At 32.8% G+C, this 19,631-nt stretch overlaps 1 protein-coding gene across 1 annotated transcript in view; it reads left to right on the forward strand.

The window, feature by feature from the left end:
* DMD (dystrophin) overlaps positions 1-19,631 on the forward strand; it is a 2,325,391-nt gene that overhangs the window by 902,663 nt on the left and 1,403,097 nt on the right. Inside the window, 4 exon segments of the mRNA XM_043994767.1 lie at positions 1,326-1,448; positions 4,568-4,705; positions 7,606-7,758; positions 8,624-8,806. Coding sequence (XP_043850702.1) covers positions 1,326-1,448; positions 4,568-4,705; positions 7,606-7,758; positions 8,624-8,806 — 597 coding nt within the window.

The raw sequence follows: 19,631 nt of genomic DNA on the forward strand, positions 1-19,631 counted from the left end.
ATAGCAGAGACGATTCAAAAATCACTTCCTGCATATTATATCTTAGAAGATGTCAAGGTATCATTGCTGCATCTTAGTATCACCAAATATTCTGAATGAACTTGAATAATATCTTTTCTGACAGAATGCTTATGGACATTTGTGCCTAATTTCATGTATCAGACAGTATCCAAATTTATTTTAACCTTCTAGCACCAGAGCATGGCAACATCCTCTATTTTCCTGGAGGAAAGAAATTTTTTACTAAGGGATGGGTGGGTAGGTTAAAAGCAGGTAAGAGAAAAGCTGATGACCCATTATAAAATTATTTTTAAAAAAACTATAGCTTTACAACCACACATATTTTCACTAATGTCATAGAACTATGGCAACCATATTTTGTCTTATAAATCCACAAAGCATAAAAAACTTTTCCAAAGCTCATTTTACGTGAAGGACTTTTAATAAGATGAAAAATGTTTACAGAGCTAAGCCGCCAAAAAACACTCTATTAATCTTTTGGATTTTTATTTTATAATGAAGTCTTAGAATACACTTATGAATTTATATTAAATTGTAAATACAAACCCATTCATCAAATTTCCCATGTGGTATTTAGCAAAATGAGAGAGTTATCCTGTTATTGTTTATAAGTAGTAGCCTCTAGTTATTGACAAAAATGCAAAATTAAAGAAACTGAAATGAAATTAAGTATGCAAATTGTTAAAGGCCAGTAAACATGTCTTAGTATGTGTTCATTAAATTGTGTATGGGGGAAACAAGTTGGGGAGTAATCTGGGTTTATTTTTTATGTGCCAACAAAAAGAGTTTGCCTAAGTTTCCTTAATTATTTCTATCTTACAAGTGCATGCTGGGCAATTTACAATAGTACAGGTTCCATGTAAGGCATTAAAGCAGATTTCCACACAATTCTTTTAAATACATGGTGACAATCCTCTATTTTCACCTAATTTTACTGTTTATTGATGTATAAAGTAAATGCCAATAGTCTATAAAATGCACATAATTTTTCCATTGGAATATTTCAACTTATATGTAGAGAAAACATTTATCTGCAGAATACTGAAAATTAGAACATGGCAAAATGTTGAAACTGGCATTTTGGTTATTATGACAGAATAATGCCTCATCTTCAGCTCTGATGATATTATTTATCCCTATTTTCATCTACAGGTAGTTCCATCACTCATATTTCAGAAATCTTGCAAAGTAGAAAATAATTCATGCATTTATAAAGCAACAGGGGGTTGGTACCAAATGTATTTTTGTTTATGTTTCTAATAAAAATTTATTTTGATTTAAATTAGCACTATCTTTTTTTTTAGGCCTCCATTCCTTTGAAGGAATTGGAGCAGTTTAACTCAGATATACAAAAATTGCTTGAACCACTGGAGGCTGAAATTCAGCAGGGGGTGAATCTGAAAGAGGAAGACTTCAATAAAGATATGGTAAATTGGTTGTGACAGAAGTGTGAATGAACTAGGAGTGGGAATGAATAAATGCTTGAGTAGAAATTAGAATTTGAATTTTTAGCTATAACCTCCATATTATAGGATTCTAATGATGAATGCAAAGTACCCATGTGGCCACTTTATAATGAACATCAGATTATAATATGATCATTTAAGGAGTCTTATGTATTGTTCAGCAACTTGGTTTTAACCTGTACTATTTTTAATATGAAAGAGGAAAAATGCAACTTTGAGAAAAAGATGAGTCAAATCAGGAAACAAACCTACAGATTAATACATAACTCAGATATCTAATATAACTGGTATTTGTCACCAGCAGTTTTTCTCTAGTGTTATCAAATACAGCCGGTGGCTATGGCCAGCAATTCATCTCCAGTGCAATGATTCAGAGAAGGGAAACGTGCTCACAAATAATTTAGAGAAATAATTACAATGATAAACTGTCAAAGGGGACCCAGCCTAGCTAAGTTCAGAAAAATTCATGGCCAGAAGATTAGCTAGGAGGTGACATTATTTGGGGGGGGGGTGTCTTATAACAACTCAATGAATCTCTTTGCTTCTTAGATTGGTTATGAACTACATAAGGCAATGGGATGGTCCACACTCATGAATTAATAGGACATTTTTCAACTATGTATATGTATGTATATATATATGTATATATATATGCATGTATATATGTATATGTACATATATATAGTCACAAAACTAAATAAAAACAAAAATACTGGAATTACAGTCATCTAAAGCCTGTTGTCATGTGAGGAATAAAAGATGATGGGCCACTTTCACCATAACAGCACTTCCAACAATTTCAAAATTCTCTGTGGTTTGACAAATCCTCCAGCTTATTTCACAGCCTGTTTTTTCCCTGTTCCATCACCCTTTCCACATTTTATGTTTTCTACTCTCAACAGCTATCACTATCTATAGCTCTTTCTGTCTTGCCATATACCTTATTATAGACCTCTGCCTCATCATACAGAGCTCTCAAACATGTCAGCAGGTGATGCTGGAGGCAACAGTTCAAAGAGACTATGTCACTAGCCAAGGCATAAATAACTAAGGCATGGTAATTTGAAGAAAAAAGACAGATTCTTCCACCAAAATTAGTTCTCATTGGTGTCTGACCTACTGGAGCTACCTGTATTCAAGCTCCTTGTGTAGCTGGTTTGGTGGTATTGCCGCCTCACCTAGAGGGAAGACAAGTAAGAAGAGGTACCAAGGCTTTCCCAGATGCTCAGCTACAGGTACTTCTTTCCATCAGCAATGAAGCAACCAATCAACCAGAGCTTACCAAGGTGAAAGAAAAGAACTATGGTAATAAATAATCATAATAACAATCATAACTCACATTTTGTAGCACTTTAAGATTTGCAAAGAACTATGCTACCTACCTTATTTCATTTGATCCGCACAAGCACTTTGTGAGGCAGGTACTACTCATTTTACAGATGAAGAAATTGAGGCTTAGAGATATTAAGTGACTTGCCCAGGGTCACATAGTGAATGTCTTATGTAGGATTGAACCCTAGTCATCTTCACCAGCGCCCCACACACAACACTGTGTCATCTTGCTAATGCAACTGATTAGCCATCTGACTTGTCTATCTTGGCACGTGACCATCATGTAGTTAAGGAAAACTCCTTTTTACCTCTGAAAAGTACTGTATGGTTAGAGGGTGCCAAAATAAGTAAAATATCCTATATCCAAGAGATGAATATTATATCCATGTGACATTAATCTATCAGTAATATTAAGAGAAACAGCCAATAAATACTTGATATTTTTCTTTTACAAAAAAAAATCAGTATTCCTCCATTTAGTATTGAAATAAAAGCATTTTTTATTTTAACCCCCAAAATTACAGTCCTTATAATTTCAGACTTTTTGTTTATTTTTTTTTTCATTTTCTTTTCCATTTTTAACTCACCAAAGGAACCCTAGATATTAGTGTAGAAATTGTCCTCATGTCAGTAGAATTCCTGCACTGATGAGTTCAGAAAATAAAAAATGATTACAAAAATTTGTTGCAAATATCACGTCAACACATATAAGTATGCTAACCAAAAAATGTTTTGGTGTATATAATTTTAAGGTAATCAAAACAAACCATAATTATTCTATGCAATAAAATAAACATGAATAATAGAGTATTTTCACTGTCTGTTTTGTGTACCATTTTACATAGCACAATATACAAATACATGTACAAAGATATTCATTCACTGAGCATTTTAATTTTCCATTGAAATTAGTTGGTTAAAAAAGATGTATATGAGACTTAGAATTTACCTAATTGACAGTTAAGCTTATTTTTTTTAAAAAATAGAACTGTCAGTTGCATAAAGCCAACACGAAAACTAAACCATATGTTTAGGTTTAAGATAATTACTAGAGCCTTAAAATAATATTTAAATCAATAAATGCAATATTTTAAAAACTATTTCAAAGATTGAAATATGTAGCATTTGCTAAAACAACCAGACCAAATCAAACTTTTTTATGGCTTTGAACAAAGACATTTTTGCAAGAGTATAATTTTTTTCACAGAAAAATATATGGACCAAAACAAAAGTACATTTGTATGCATACATACATATATACAGATGTATGTGTATGTATATACATGAATATATAACATAATGTGTTCATGCATAAATAAGGAATATGACTAAAGCTTTGGAAAATATTAAATATGAACTTAAACTGAAAAATCTACGTACTTTTTGGTATCAGTTTTTATAGTATATGCTATTAACAGTATCTAATTTAAACTTTTTTCTGGATTTTCCCATTTTTGAGTACTATATTAAAAAAAAAAACGAATTCTTAGGATACAACTTTCAATTCCATACACATCTTTTCCTCCCAGTACGCACCCTCCAGCTAAAAACAGCAGATTTGAACTAAGTAATTTATCCTACTTTTCATATTCATTAAAAATGAAAATACATTCATACAATCCTTTTATATTTTCCACACAAAAAAATGCAACACAGTTTTTAAATGTCTTTAGATAGTGTCTTTTTTCTGCTAATGATTGTGTTTTTTTTTAACCAAAATGAAGACTATACTTGTTGTTTTTAATCAGAGTGAAGACAATGAGGGTACTGTAAAAGAGTTGTTGCAAAGAGGAGACACCTTACAACAAAGAATCACAGATGAGAGAAAGCGAGAGGAAATAAAGATAAAACAGCAGCTGTTACAGACAAAACATAATGCTCTCAAGGTATAGGAGTTAAAATTATAATATACCTTGCCTGTGTTGTTATTCTTCTTTATATAGGATAAAATTCTCTGTTCATAAATAAATCTGCTTAGTATATTGGTGATTGAGAATATAAATTAATGGTTAAATGTGTGTATTGACTTCATTAAGCATTTCTGATTTGTCATTTTTTATAAAAAATATTGTTTTTGCATCTACCAACAAGGTTGAAAATTCATATTGCACTGGTTGTCTGAATATTTTCTCTGGACTATATATAGTTAGAAGGATATTAAAGATGCTTAGTTACCTGAATTTTATAGATTTAATTTCCTGAAGTATAAAAAAAATTGATGTTTTTGTCTTTGTTTTGAAACTCAAATTTAATGACAATACTATGAGGCTATATTTTATTTTATTCTGTGTTCTTGTCAAATATATATGCATACATGTATATGTACATATATACATATATGTGTGATTTGAATTGAGATAAGATTTAACTAGTTTTCTGGCATCATGACACTTGCTAGATAAAGACTTATAATGATTATGTTAATTATAACTCTTTTCTAACACATCTTGCCATTAAGAAGTTTACCTAACCTGAGGAAAGTAATCCCACTTTCCCTGCAGTAGAATAACCTTTGACAGAAACTTAAGTGTCTTGAATGAAAAGGACTGTTTGAACATCAAAAACAATGCTATTATATTTAAGCATATACCAACTCTCAAATGTTGAATAAGCATTTTTGTCATAAAAGCAGAAAAGCATGTTTATTTTTCTGTAATTAATATTTGGGTAGCTTTGGGGCAGGGATTGAACAAGTTTTGTGAAATGGTGATTCTTTTGCATGGCAATATTAACTATTTTGCATGCATGACTAGTTTTCTAATAGTGTTAATTGTAATACTTCTCATTGTTAATAGTAGTGCTAAAGTAAATCACTCTTTTATAGCTATGACTAGGTAGATGGAGTCTGTATTCTATATGCAAATCAGAGAATAAAACTCTATTCTGTATAGTCAGACAATCAAACAAACACTGCTGGGAATGTAATTACATGATATTGTGACTGCAAGGAATCTGGAAGAAAAGTCTAATTGGCTAGCAGCTGTTCTGAAGGTAACTGCTGATAAATACAGTCAATAGAAAACACCTCTTTCTTAGGGGAATTTAAGTGCAAACCAGAATGTGCTCGGAATTTCTAAAGGTTTTGTTGGCTTTTGGTTATGATGAGGTGTTGGGAGTATCTATCAGGACAAATGAAGTATATATTTTGCAAAGGTACTTAATTAAAATTATGGTTTATGTAACTTTTTTTGTAATTGTTTACAAGTATTCTACATTACTTTTCTTTTTCATTTGGGGGAAACAGGCCCCAACTTTATGATCAGGAAGTCCTTTTCTTTTGACAGTCAAGTATATGTATGACAAGACAAAGTACCTTGGCCTCACCTGGTTATGTCTTTATTGTTTTAAAAAACTCACATTCTAAGTGGTCCATCAAAACTAGGAGCAAAACTTCCTGGGGGTGGAGGATGGTTGAGGAGATGGGTGAATAAGGACAAGGGATAAAATCAATCTAGTCTTCCATTTAAATTTGCAGTAAGTTATACACCCAGAATTGGAAGTAAAAGGACAATTAAAGTATAGCCACATTATTTGACCCAAAATATACCCACAGAACTTCATCAGTGTCATTAAATCTCAATTTCATTTCTATGCCCAAGTCTATATCAAGCTTGGTGCAGTCACATTGTCAAAAATCCACATGGCTCCAACTGTCTAAGCCTAGCCTTTACACAATTATTAAAATATTCAAATTTATTTTTCAGTAGTTGAAAGTTGTTACTTTCTTTTGACAAACTTAAGTACAGTGTAAATAAAGCATAATTGCTACTGCACTAATGTAATGAAAGCCATTTATACATACCTGTGATACTATTTTTAATTATGATAAAATGGCATTCAAACTCATTCTATTGATCCAAAAGATATTGGGTATACTTGCATAGACCAAGGTGATTGATTTTTTTCTTAGGTGACTCAATAAAGGCATTCAACCTTGACAGATAAATCTCAATGGAATATCAAACAGTTCAAACAAATTCAAATAAACTATTTTCTTATCAAATTGATTGGAAACCATGTAGCTTTCTTTCCTCTTTTTCTGATGGTAAGTAAGTTACTTTGGGTATGGAGATTCTTATTTTTATTAGTGTAAAATACAAAAAAGATGTTGGTACCATTAGTGCCCTTTGTATTTTTTTTTCTTTTTCCTGTAGAAAGAGACTTTATTAAAATTAAGCTTTGGAAAAACTTAACAGAAACAACTAAACTTGCATGCCCTACTAATAATAAATTTCATTTTCTTTGTAATAGCTCATGAAGAGTCTTAATCATATGAATGTCTGTGGCTTGAATGTATATGAATTTTTTTGACTTGTCTGAGCTTGCATTTGATATCTTTTCATACATTTCTTAGCATCCTACAGCCTCATATACTTATGTAATTATCTAGTTGGCTGGATAGTATCTTAGTCCCCAAAGTGTCGTATAAAACCTGAATTCTCAAATAGCAATAAATTTAATCCTTTAAAAGAGATTAACTAAGTATGGCAGTAGAACTCAGAACAAATTTGAACCAAGAATCAAAGAATAATTTAAATGTGATCAGATCTCTTAGACTTGTGTGTGTGTGTGTGTGTGTGTGTGTGTGTGTGTGTGTGCAGGCTTCTTACCCTACATATTCCTATTTTGCCAATGTTTTTATCTTAACAGAATTAAACAGGCAAATTTGACCTAAGAGGTAAAGATTGTGAAGGTCTTTAATTTTAAAGTAACAACATAATAAGCACCACTTAAAAGACTCTAAACTTTTTCATTGATAATCTAATAATATCTGCACTATGAACAGGATTTGAGGTCTCAGAGAAGAAAAAAGGCTCTAGAAATTTCTCATCAGTGGTATCAGTACAAGAGGCAGGCTGATGATCTACTGAAATGCTTGGATGACATTGAGAAAAAATTAGCCAGTCTACCAGAACCCAAAGATGAATGGAAACTAAAGGTAATGTTGTTTTAGAATGCCAATAGTAGTTTTTATGTCATGCTCTATTAATTTCAAAATAAACTACATGTAGACCATATTAAAATTTTTTCACATTCTTGTTCTCCCTAATAGCAGTCTGTGATTTGATGCATTTCCTTGTATTGCTATTTTTTTTGGTAAATGTTTTATTGTATTAAATGTTATTCAAGTGATATGAAGCTGATTAAATAAAATGTTTGACTTGTGTAAAATAGATTGAGAAATGTTATGTGTTTTCTAGTAAAAGTTGTAATTGACTTTGTGTATCTTTGTTCCAGATGAACAAATGACTTATCGGTATATGGACGCCTTCTTTTTCATGTTAGCACATTCATTTCATCAGAGCATTGTCATGCACCTCTGTCAATTCTATGTAGATTCATTTCCCTATTGTCTGAAGATTTTTTCAGTTGTTATCACTTTCTTCTTTTGCTTCATTCTCTGTTGAGTTTCTCCAAAACTTAAAAAAAGGAATTAACTAATAATTCCATTAACCCCTGAAAATTTGATTTGTACGATCCCAAATAACTGAGTTGTCACTTCAATTTCCAATCACCAACATTTAGAAGAAAGAAAATAGGACAATTATTTCAATATCCCTCACATACACTCTATTTAATAGAATCTATTTTTTTAAAAGAACCACATACAAGGAGATACTTAAAATTGTTTTATTTATTTCACTCCAAAATACAGTAAAGGTCTACCCTAACTGTATGTTTATATAACTTCAATAAAATGGAAAGCCTTTGAAAGTTCTGAAAGACGTATTTGCTGCTTTCAAGTTGGTTACTGTGGTTGGTTAGCTAACTGCCCTGGGCCCTGTATTGGTTTTGCTCACTAGGAGATTGATCGTGAGTTGCAGAAGAAGACAGAAGAGCTGAATGCGGTGCACAGACAAGCTGAGAGCTTGTCTAAGGATGGGGCCGCAAAGGCTGTGGAGCCAACCCTGATCCAGCTCAGCAAGCGCTGGCGAGAAATTGAGAGCAAATTTGCTCAGTTTCGGAGACTCAACTATGCACAAATTGTGAGTTGTTACTGGCAAACCAATGTGTTTGCAACTCCTACTATTACTAACAGAGCCCTACTAATAATAAGGAAAATCTCAGATCAAATTCCAACTTCTCCAAAGCTTATCTTCACGTCAGCAGCTTCCTATCTTATTGAGCTACTGACTTGTTGTTAGGATGATTCAAAAAAAAAAAAAAAAAAAACCTTGAATTAACCAGTGACAGAAAACAATCCCATTTTTACAGAAAGAACACCTTAATTTTTTTTTGCCTCATCATTTTTCCATAACATTAGAAGTGTAAACTCGTCAACATACCATACATTTACTTTATTTTAGCATACATGTCTAATCAAAGAAAAATGTATTACTTTCCCAGGATCATCCCATGCAAATTTTAATTGTTTTTATGTATCTGTAGTCTATAATAAATATATGTTGGGAAATTTTTCTTACATCTCTTGTGTATGGCTTTTTAAAAGAATTGAATGAAAATTGAGACATAAATTATATATATGCTTAATAAGTTAAAATGACCATTTTATAGAAGAATCTAACACTTTGTAAGCATTTGATTGATCTGGTTGATAAATGATAAGGACTGAATATCATGCACATTACAAGATGGTTGTGGGGAAAGAAAAAAAAAAGAAATGCCTTATATTTTTGTCAAGCATCTGTCTGGAAATCTTGTGAGCGTCTTTGACTAGAAATTGCAGTATCATAAACCATAGGGTTCTTCTCATAGTTGCCCTTTTTCTTTTCCTCTTGGCTTTTTTCAAAAATTTTGTAATATGAAAAGATATCTCTACCAATAACTTCTTAACCAAAGAAAATGTTTTAAAACATATCATATCAAAGTCTGTCCAAACATTTTTTTTTAGTGAGGCAATTGTCCAAACATTAATAGATGTTTCTACCCAGGAAATTTTCCTGTGACTTTGTATATTCTATCTGAAATATGAACTTTGTTTTGAAAAATTACTTTAACATCTTATTGTACTTAATTTTATTTTAGACATATCACCCAATAAGCATATTTCAACATGTTTCTTTGACCAAAAAAGCACATAATTTGCAAAATTGTTTCTTGCCTTAAGATTACATTTTGAGTTCATAAATATATACATATTTTTCTACAAAATGAAATTGTCTAAAATATAATACCAATGGGAATATTTGTACTGTTGAAATAAGTTATCCAAGAAATATTGAAATTATATTATGGTATTCGGTTTTGTTCTAGTTGATTGCCTTTCTCATCTTATGTTTCATATTACACTTTATGATTCTGATCAGTCATGGATCATTAAAGCTTTTACTGAAAAAATGTCCCAATATATACAAAGTAAAATGAAATATTTAAGGAAATTATCTGGGTAATTCAAGGCAAAATTAGATGGAATTTTCAGGAGAAAATGTTTCTTTTGACTGGAATTATCTAGCTTGTCTCAATTCTCTACATCAAAACTTTACACATAGAGTCTAAAAAAGATTGTTGGTAATTCATGCTTTCTTATAAACTAGAAGCAAGTTTTAAAACTGCTAATTGCCTAAGGAAAAGAATTAATATGCAATGTTAAGAACAAAATTACAATATGTTAATATTTTATTGAAACCTTGAGATAGAATTTCTCTATAAAATATGCATCCAAGAACACAGAATGTCCTTCATAGTCATCTGACACAAATGCTTCAATCAGAAAGAAGATTGAAAAGGTTTTAAGGTTAACTCCTGATTATCTATGGCAATATAGCACATCAGTTCATGCATACAAAATAATGAATAATGGATAATGACATTTGGTCTTAAAATGTAATTAGTTTTAGAATCCAGGAATACATGTCAATATCTCTAGAGTCTAGATGTTTGTAGAGCAGAGAGTGCTGGGCAATGAGTTAAAGGATTTGGATTTCACACCTGGTTATTAGTCCAATGACCTTTGACAACTTATCAGAGTTTCTCATCTATAAAATATGGATAGTAATCTCTCTTCTGCCTATCTTATAAAGTTTTGTGAAGATTAACCAAAATTGTAGTAACACACTAAAAATATCACTGCTTTGGAAAAATTAAGCATTATTATTAGTTCTCTATACTCACCAGTCTATTTCTACATTTTAGATAATGGTTACTCATATCAGCAACATTTCTCCTATGGCATGGTACCAGGGGAACTGCATGATCTGAGTTGAACAGACCAAATAAATGTGGTTGTGGGAATCATTCTCTAAAGTCTTTGGAGATGTCTAGAATCACAACCTCAGCTTATATCAGTACTCTTCACAAGCATACAGAAACATATAAACTCTGGGCCTGGTATAAGTCTATTTAATTCCCTCAGGACAGAACATGTGTAGTGATAGTGGGGAGAGAACCTTGAATTATCACTAATATATGAAAATGGCAGTTTTCTCAACAGATAATAATGATGATCATTATTATAACTAAAAATATAACTAGTGACTCTGTATGTGTAAGTAATATGTGTATGTATATATATATGTACATATATATTTAGGTGCTATTAATATTTTCATTTTGCCAATGAGTAAATAACTGAAGAGAGGTTAACTAACCTGATTTGTCACACAGAGAGTGAGTGTCTCAAGCAGGATTTGAATTCAAGTCTTCTTATATCCCAGTCCAGTACTCCATCTACTATGCCACTTCAATCATTACAAAATGGCAGAGCTAGAAGGGTTGTTTGAACACACTTAGTCCAACTGCATCATATTATAGAGACAGCTGATTGGCACAGTGATACAGCACTGGACCAAGAATCAAGAAGATGAGTTCAAATCCAGCATCAGATACATACTAGATGTATGACCCTGACCAAGTCACTTAACCTCTGTTAGCATCAACTTCCTCCTCAGTAAAATGGGGTTAATAATGGTATCTACCTCACATGGCTGTTATAAGGGAAAAAATGAGTTAGTATTTGTAAAGTGCTTTGTAGATGTTAAAGTGTCATATACATGCTATTATTAATATCATTAATATCATCATTATTATTTTAGATGAGAAATCTGAAATCCAAAAAGACTTGCATAAGGTCATAGAGCTAATTAGTGGAAGAACTGGGCCTCAAGTCTCAGCCTCCTTCCAGTATAGTTTAGTGAGAGTTGACAACAAATATTATGTACATTTTTGTAATTTTTCAACTATAATTTTAATAGATCTGTGCTTGAACATAATAAGAGTAAGAAAAAACTCTTACAGGAGTTTTGGTCAATCAGTGATGGCAGCATGTGCAGTAGTAGTATTCTTGAACCAAGGTGATAGCATGTTGTCATATTCAAGGAATCTCAGAATGGTAGTGGTTTATTAAAGCAACAAGATGCTCTCTTGGGAGATCACAGAAGCAAGGCCCAAATGAAGTAAATAGAGAGCTCTCACTACTGGACACCATGGGGAAGAAAGGATTACTAGACACAAAAACCTGGAAATGGTCAAGATAAATTAGGAAGTCAAACTATATTTCAGGACCAGAGTGAGCTCAAGCCAAGAGGATGGAAAAAAGTGGGGTATCTAATGCACTCTTCTGAGAGACAACTTGGGAACAAGAAATTTAGATATCATATTAGGGTAAAGTATCAGGCTAATTGGGAAAAGTGGTCCAAGGCAGAAAATGTTCTTTTCTTTTTTCTTTTTTTAGAAAATATTCTTAATGGAATTAGAAGTGAATCTTCCTAAACTGAAAAATACTGCCTTTTGACATTTACTCATTTGACATTTACTCATTGTTCTATCTCTCTTACCACTTAAAAGAATTTGACCTGACAGGATTATGATACCTGCATGGATTTTAACAACTAGAATAGTGGGAATGAGGACTTTTCTAATTTTCTATTTCTGTCAATGACAATGTCATTCTCCTTAGCAAGGGCTCACAAACTATAGTCTGCTGGTCAAATCAAGTGCAACTCCTCTTTTGTTTGGTTTTTTAAATGGCCCATGAGCTAAGAATGGTTTTTAATTTTTTAATTTGTTTTATTGTATTTAAATATGGGAAAAGCATTCTTAGCTTGGGCCAGCTCCAGTGCTAGAGTTACCACCTGAAACACCCAGGTAATCTTTTGTTCTTCCCTCTACCTTATCCCCTACATACTGATGCTACCTCCATGTTATCTTTTGTATCTGTCCTCTTCTATCTATTCACATTAAACTTCCTCTTATTCATATACTTATTACCTCTTTGCTGGACTCCTGGAATAATAATGATAATAATTATTATTCTTGAAATAACTCCCTAACTAGTCTCCATGTCCCTAGTTCATTCTTCTCTAATCCATCCATCAAAGAGCTTGCCTTTTTAATATCTTGGGGCTACTGCCAAAACAATTAGGCTGTTCATATGTTATCTGTTATTATTAAGACATGATTAGCCCATACCCTTTTCCAATCACATACTTCCTTGATATTGTCTTTTATTCTAATTTTCAAATTCAGTTCATGATTGGGTGATAAACTGCTGGGGCCAAATCCATGGGGTATATTAAATTACTCACAAATGTCTTTATGTGTCCACCCAGATTTTCCCTTAGTAACATCAGATTTTGTTTCATTTTGCTACCACCCAGGGTTTTCCTTGGGAACATATAGGTCTCCAAAGGAAAGGTCATAGGAGTAGTAGCTGCCATTCAAGGACTTGTGCTAAAAATAGATTAAGTATGGATCAAACATTATTTCACCTGAAACGAAATGCCAAGATTTTCATCTAATACCATAAAAAAATCAAAACAACCTTCCTTTCTGCACAGATGTACCCCCATTTCCCAGGAATTTTTATGGTACTGTCTGCTTTTCACAGTGTTGCTGGAGAATCAAACAAGTCAGCTCCACAGTCCTCAAAATCCTATAAATTCCTCCTAATTTATCATTCTATTCTAGGTCTGAGAATCCCTGCTTCCCCAAGGGGAAATTGCTAGAATCAAGTAATCACTTATCCAGTGAACTTCATTTCCCTTTATTTCATGTGCAGTCCTCCAGCCATTTATGATTATTTTAGTGTTGAGTTTTCCACATAAGAAGGAAATATTTGGTAATCACTGAAGACTCAGTACTTTTCCCATGGCTTTTCATAGGCTACATCAGGGCTTCTTAAACTTTTTTACACTTGTGACCCTTTTCTGCCTGAGAAATTTTTATGCGACCCCGGGTATATAGATTTATAAAATAGGTATACATAATGTTTTTCTGTTGTCAGGTTTTTTTGCAACCCCCACATTCAGTTACATGGTCCCAAATTTAAGAAACTTTGGTCCACATAACTCAAGGTACCAATGATGGAATCTAAATTCATATTGTTACTCCTCTCTCTCTTTTTGGTCTCTGGCTCTTGTTTGGTACTGTATCAGCCAGGAATTCACTATTATTCAGAATCTCCTCTTCTGTCAGTCTCCTGATTTCTTTGTTGGTTGAGGAACACCTCTTCCCTTCTTCCACTTCAATTTCACTGATGACTAGAGTCACTGAAACTCTTGGTTGGCCGTAGAACCTCCTTGCCACTCCATTGCTGACATTTCTGAGGCTACATAGGTCTCTGCAACATAAGATTCTTACAAGGATGCATAAGCCCTCTATACATTGTTTTATTGCCCTTTTGGCTACTTATTTGATTCTAGTATTGTGTACAAAGCAAAGCAACGGGCCATTAGGTAGCCTTCACTCAATGCTCTTCAACCATTTGGCTTTTATTTGCACAAGTCTACAAAAATTAGTCTTTTAAGAGTCACCAATAAAGAATTGTACAGCAAGAACTCAGAGGGATGAGTTTTAAAACTGATTCTCCAATTATGTATCATGGTCTCTAAGTCTCACTTTCCTTTCTATGAAATGAAGGAGTTAGACCAAGATAACTTCTTAGGTACTTTTTACCTCTGAGTCTATGAACATAAAAACCTTTGCCTCTTTTAACAAATTTAATGACCTCTTCTCAGTTATTGCCCTCATTTACCTTTTAGCAGCATTTGGCACTTTGAACAGGCCTCTCTCCTTTGATGTTTTCTCTTCCCTTGGCTTCCATGGCATAATACTAGTGTTTCTGTTCCTTATCTAACTGCTCTCTGTTTTCCTCTCTTGACCACTCCTTACCAGGTCAGAAAACAGTCAGATGAAAAAAATTTTAAAAAGGAATGCCAAGACCAGGGTGATAGTGAAAACTCTGGGCAAGAAATCAATAGCCAGAAGATACAGTGGACCCAAAGGGTCAGAGCAAATTTGGCATAAGAATGAATAACTACAAACATGTTATTATCAACAAAAAGAACATGATTATGAGGCAAACCATTCTCACCCAGAAACACTCACTATTTCTATCCTGATAACAGGGCTTATTGGGTCTTGGTCCTAAAGGTAGAAGTAGGGAGTAGATTATATAAAAGGGCCTATGTAGGCTGAAAGATAGATTCAGGCATTCCATAGTAATTTTCTTCTATATATAACTTGCTATGTCTAACAAAAACACACATTTAATCATTTTCCAACTTAATACATGTATTTATATCACTTTTGCATCAAGCTGCCTAGGTAGCAAAATTTACAGTATTTTAATAGCAGACATTCTTTATTACTTAGATTTCTGTACTTCTTCTTTCCCTGATCACTCCTTACTCTACTACATGTTGTCTTTCCTATTGTAGAATGTAGCTTCTTAAGGGCAGAGAAAAGAATTCATGACAAATGATGAAAATGAAATGTATTTCATTAATACTAGTCAGACCTTGGACATGCCCTGTGAAATCCCATGGTATGGGTCATATCCAAACCATGATGGGGATTTGAGACAGGATTTTTAATAGGTGATGTATAAAATCATGAATCTAATACATGTATATCTTTATTGGCAGTTAAAATTCTTTTTTCTAATAATTTGTAAATGTTACTAACTCTTTTTTGCTCTTTCCTTCTTTTAAAATCTAGTATCTAGCTTTAAATAAAGGCCTTATCATTCATCCTTAACTTAATTCAATTTCAGACATATGACCTCTTTAGTTGTTCAAGACATTTTATTCCTTAGGGGACATCTTTCTCTGATTCAGGTATTTCTTCCTATCTGTCTCTAGTTCCCTTCTCTTTCAACTAAGACACTTAAGTTATCCTTTAAGATATGATCTCTTCTCCATGAACAGGTAGTGTGTTTTATTTCCATGGACTGCAAAAATCTATCTTTATTTCCTCAATTACAAGAAGATATTTACAAATCTTTATTTTTTTCCTGACAAAAAATGCAAGGAAAGAACGTCAGTGCTCATATTTTCAGGCTCATATCCTAACAGAATTCTCTACAACAACCCCAGGATGTGGTCATCCAGCCTCTACTTGAAGACTTCTGGAGTTAGGGGACATTCTTCCCTAGGTGGCTCATTTCATTTTGAGAGAGTGTTAAATATTCAAAAGTGTTTTTCCCTTTCTACTGAGATAAACTTTGTCAAAAATATGGGAACATGCTGTTTAAGAGAACTTTATAGTGAATTATTTTTCGAAATTAATCATTTTATGATAATTTCCAAATTCATATGTGTGTATGGATATACACCTATTATATGTGTGTATGGAAAGTATTGGAGAAAGAAAGATCTGTACTATATGTGTGTCTGTGTGTGTATATATACATATGTATGTATATATATGAATGAAATAATCTCTCTGCCTCATTTTTTCCTGCAAAGAAAAAAAGGGTATGAATAATACTACTTTAACTTGGAATTCCAAACATTACTGAATTTATTTGAATACTTTTCCCTGTGACATATATCCCTTTCAAACATTTTGAGGATATAATAAAAGGAATTCTTTTCTGCACAATTCCCTCCTCCTACAATACTTCTGCTTTGAAACAGCAACCATGACCGCCAACTGTCACTGCCAACTGGTAAAAAGATTCCTTTGGGGACTGAGAAATAGAAATGAATTTCACTTCTGGAAACAGAATATTCTTCATTAAATATGGGCAAGAATTTCAATGATTAATCAAGGTAATGGAGTATGGTGGTAATAAGGAATCAGATGTCCCTCTTACATTTTAGGGCAAAAAAAAATATCAAAAGGATTAAGGGTAAACATAGTCAAATAAATACTGTCTGTGACTATGGGTTGTGAGAAAGCCACATGGTTAGTGCCATTTCAGAAACTAAATTATCTACGTGTTGTTTTGGTGAATAGAGTATCAAACCCAAGAGATCTAGATGGTACATAAGCCATATGAAACCTAATGAATACCTCACCCTAAAGGATACCTAACCTAAGAGATATAAATGATTACTTAAACCAGTGATTTATATCCTAGCACCTCTATCTAATTGTCAGTAATTGGGGTAACACTGACATTCCTTTCTCTACAACTATCCTCTTTTAAATTATCTAGCTAATAATTTGGGTTTTTTGGTTGGCATCATATTTTATTTTCGGAGCATACACATTCCCAACAGGATTACAATTTCCTACCTTAAAGGAGAATTCAAAATTCGGTAATCCTAGCTACCTGATTATGCATCTAATTAGTGGTTTGTAAACCTTAAAACACCATTTGCTTCTGAGTTATTTTAATTATTGGACTGCCTTAGCCAAAGGATTCATTTTGGCCAACCTGCCAGTGATAAGCCTTTCCATACATAGCTTAGCTAAGTATGACAGCAGACACAGTCTGTCACTTGGACCACATTCAAAGCCTTTCAAGATCAGTAAAACCTACTAGAATGTAAACACTGTTGGCAAAGACTTTTGAGAATAACAAGTAACCTCCATTACATGGCGATTGATAAGAAAAAAGACTTTTGGATAGATTCCAATCTGCCCTGGTGGAGGGGAAATCTACACAGAGGAGTTCAAAGGCCTTCAATATGTTAAAGTAACAGTGATGTTAGATATACCACTTTGAGAGTATGTGGATTTATTTTAACTTTAAAGAAGATTGTTCCTCTTTGGCCTTTGTTTAGTTCATGATTCATCATGTTCTGATATCAAGTAGACTGCAAATGCCTTAAGACCGAAGACCGTGTCTTTTAATTCTTTTATACCATACACAGATCAAAGGATAGAGGTGATAAAGAAGCAAATTTATACCTTATGTCAGAAAAAAAAATTCCTCATAATTACAGCTGTTCAAAAATGGAATGGATTGCCTATTGAGGCAGTGAATTTCTCTTTTTTGGAAATTTTTGAGTGTAGGCTTAAAAAAAATAATCTCTTTTCAGGTATGCTCTCCCTGAACTCATAAAAAACAATTTGCACAATATGGAGCACAACATTAATTTTAAAGAAAAGTTTCACAAAAGGAAAAATCAAATTGCATTTATGGCCACCTTATTTTGGGACTTTAGAAGCCAATTGTCCCCTTCATTCTATGATATTATAGAGAATTTAACCCAATTTAGAATCATGGAATCACAGAAGTAAATGGTAGGCAAGACCTCAGTGGACTTATAGTCTAAATCATACACAAAAGGAATCATTATTATAGCATATCTGACAAAAGATTCAGCCTCTACTCAGAGATGTTCAAGGAAGAGAAGCCCATCACCTTTCTAGGCAATCAACACTACTTTTGGATAGCTCTAATTAGTAAGAAGTTTTTTTTACTAGTTAACTAGGAAATAAGTCCTTCAGACCTCTGGGAAAAATATAACAAATCGAATCCTTTAATATGATAACTTCTCATTTATTTGAGGACAGTTTTCATGTTCCCTCTGTGTCTTTTCTTATCCAAACTAAACATGCCCAGTTCCTTCAATTAATCTGGATATGACAGAAAATCCTTCAGCATCATGGTTGCCCTCCACTGAATACTCTTTAGCTTATCGATTATCTCCTAAAACCATGGAACCTAATAGTATTTTACAAGTTAAATTCATTGTGTTTTCTCTAGTTTTAAGAAAAAACAAGGATCCTTACCTCTTATAAATGAAATATACATTTATTCTTCATTAGTTTCTTAACCCATTGACGTGAGTACTTATTCAGTGGTTTGTATTTTATTCAGTCCTTTCTTCTAATCCTTTATGTTTTTTATTCATGTCTTATCTTAAGTTTTCCCTAGAAGATTGACCCAGCACACATAGGCATTGCTCTTAAGATCCCAAGGGAAATACCAACACTCTGAATATATTCAACAGTTAGTTAACATTACTGTTGCACCTTGATCAAGCAATCTTCTTTCAAATCAGAGATTTTCTGGATGTTATCTTTTATACCACATCTTACCAGCAGTTTATCATTGGTAATATGCAGAAGGCTATGTATACTGACCACACATCATATAATTGTCATCTGGGTCACCTGTAAATGTTACTTTTTCAGAGATTATCATGTCACAAATATTTTCCATTACCAAAAGAATAATAATTTTTAAGAGGGGGATCATTTTTTAAACAGGGAGGACCTTAGAATCATTAAAAATCCTGCACAGTTTTTGAAAAGTAGCTCAGCCTGATTTCTTCCTTCTATTTAATTTGGGGGTCATTTCATTTGTACCAAAGTACTAAAAGAAAGGTCAACCCATCCACCTGCATATCATAGTCTGGACACTAGGCAATCTTAACTTATTTGGTTTGTCCTGTGTTGGTTGTTAGGCCACCATCTTTTAAAAAATCATTAATCACCTTGAAGAGGTTCCATAATATTCAGGATTTGCTTCAATCAACTGAAAACTCTAGAAGAATCAAGTTATCTGTTTTTATGAAAAAATAGTATTGCTTTGTGTAATGTGTTTGTATGTATGTGTGTGTATATATGTATGTATATATATGTGTATATATATATATTTCAATGTAATGATATATAAAAGGATGGAAAACTAAAAAAATGCAGTTTAAAATAGTTTAAGCATAGTTATGCCAA

The sequence above is a fragment of the Dromiciops gliroides genome, chromosome 3 (genome assembly GCF_019393635.1).
Source record: "Dromiciops gliroides isolate mDroGli1 chromosome 3, mDroGli1.pri, whole genome shotgun sequence".
Lineage (NCBI taxonomy): Eukaryota > Metazoa > Chordata > Mammalia > Microbiotheria > Microbiotheriidae > Dromiciops > Dromiciops gliroides.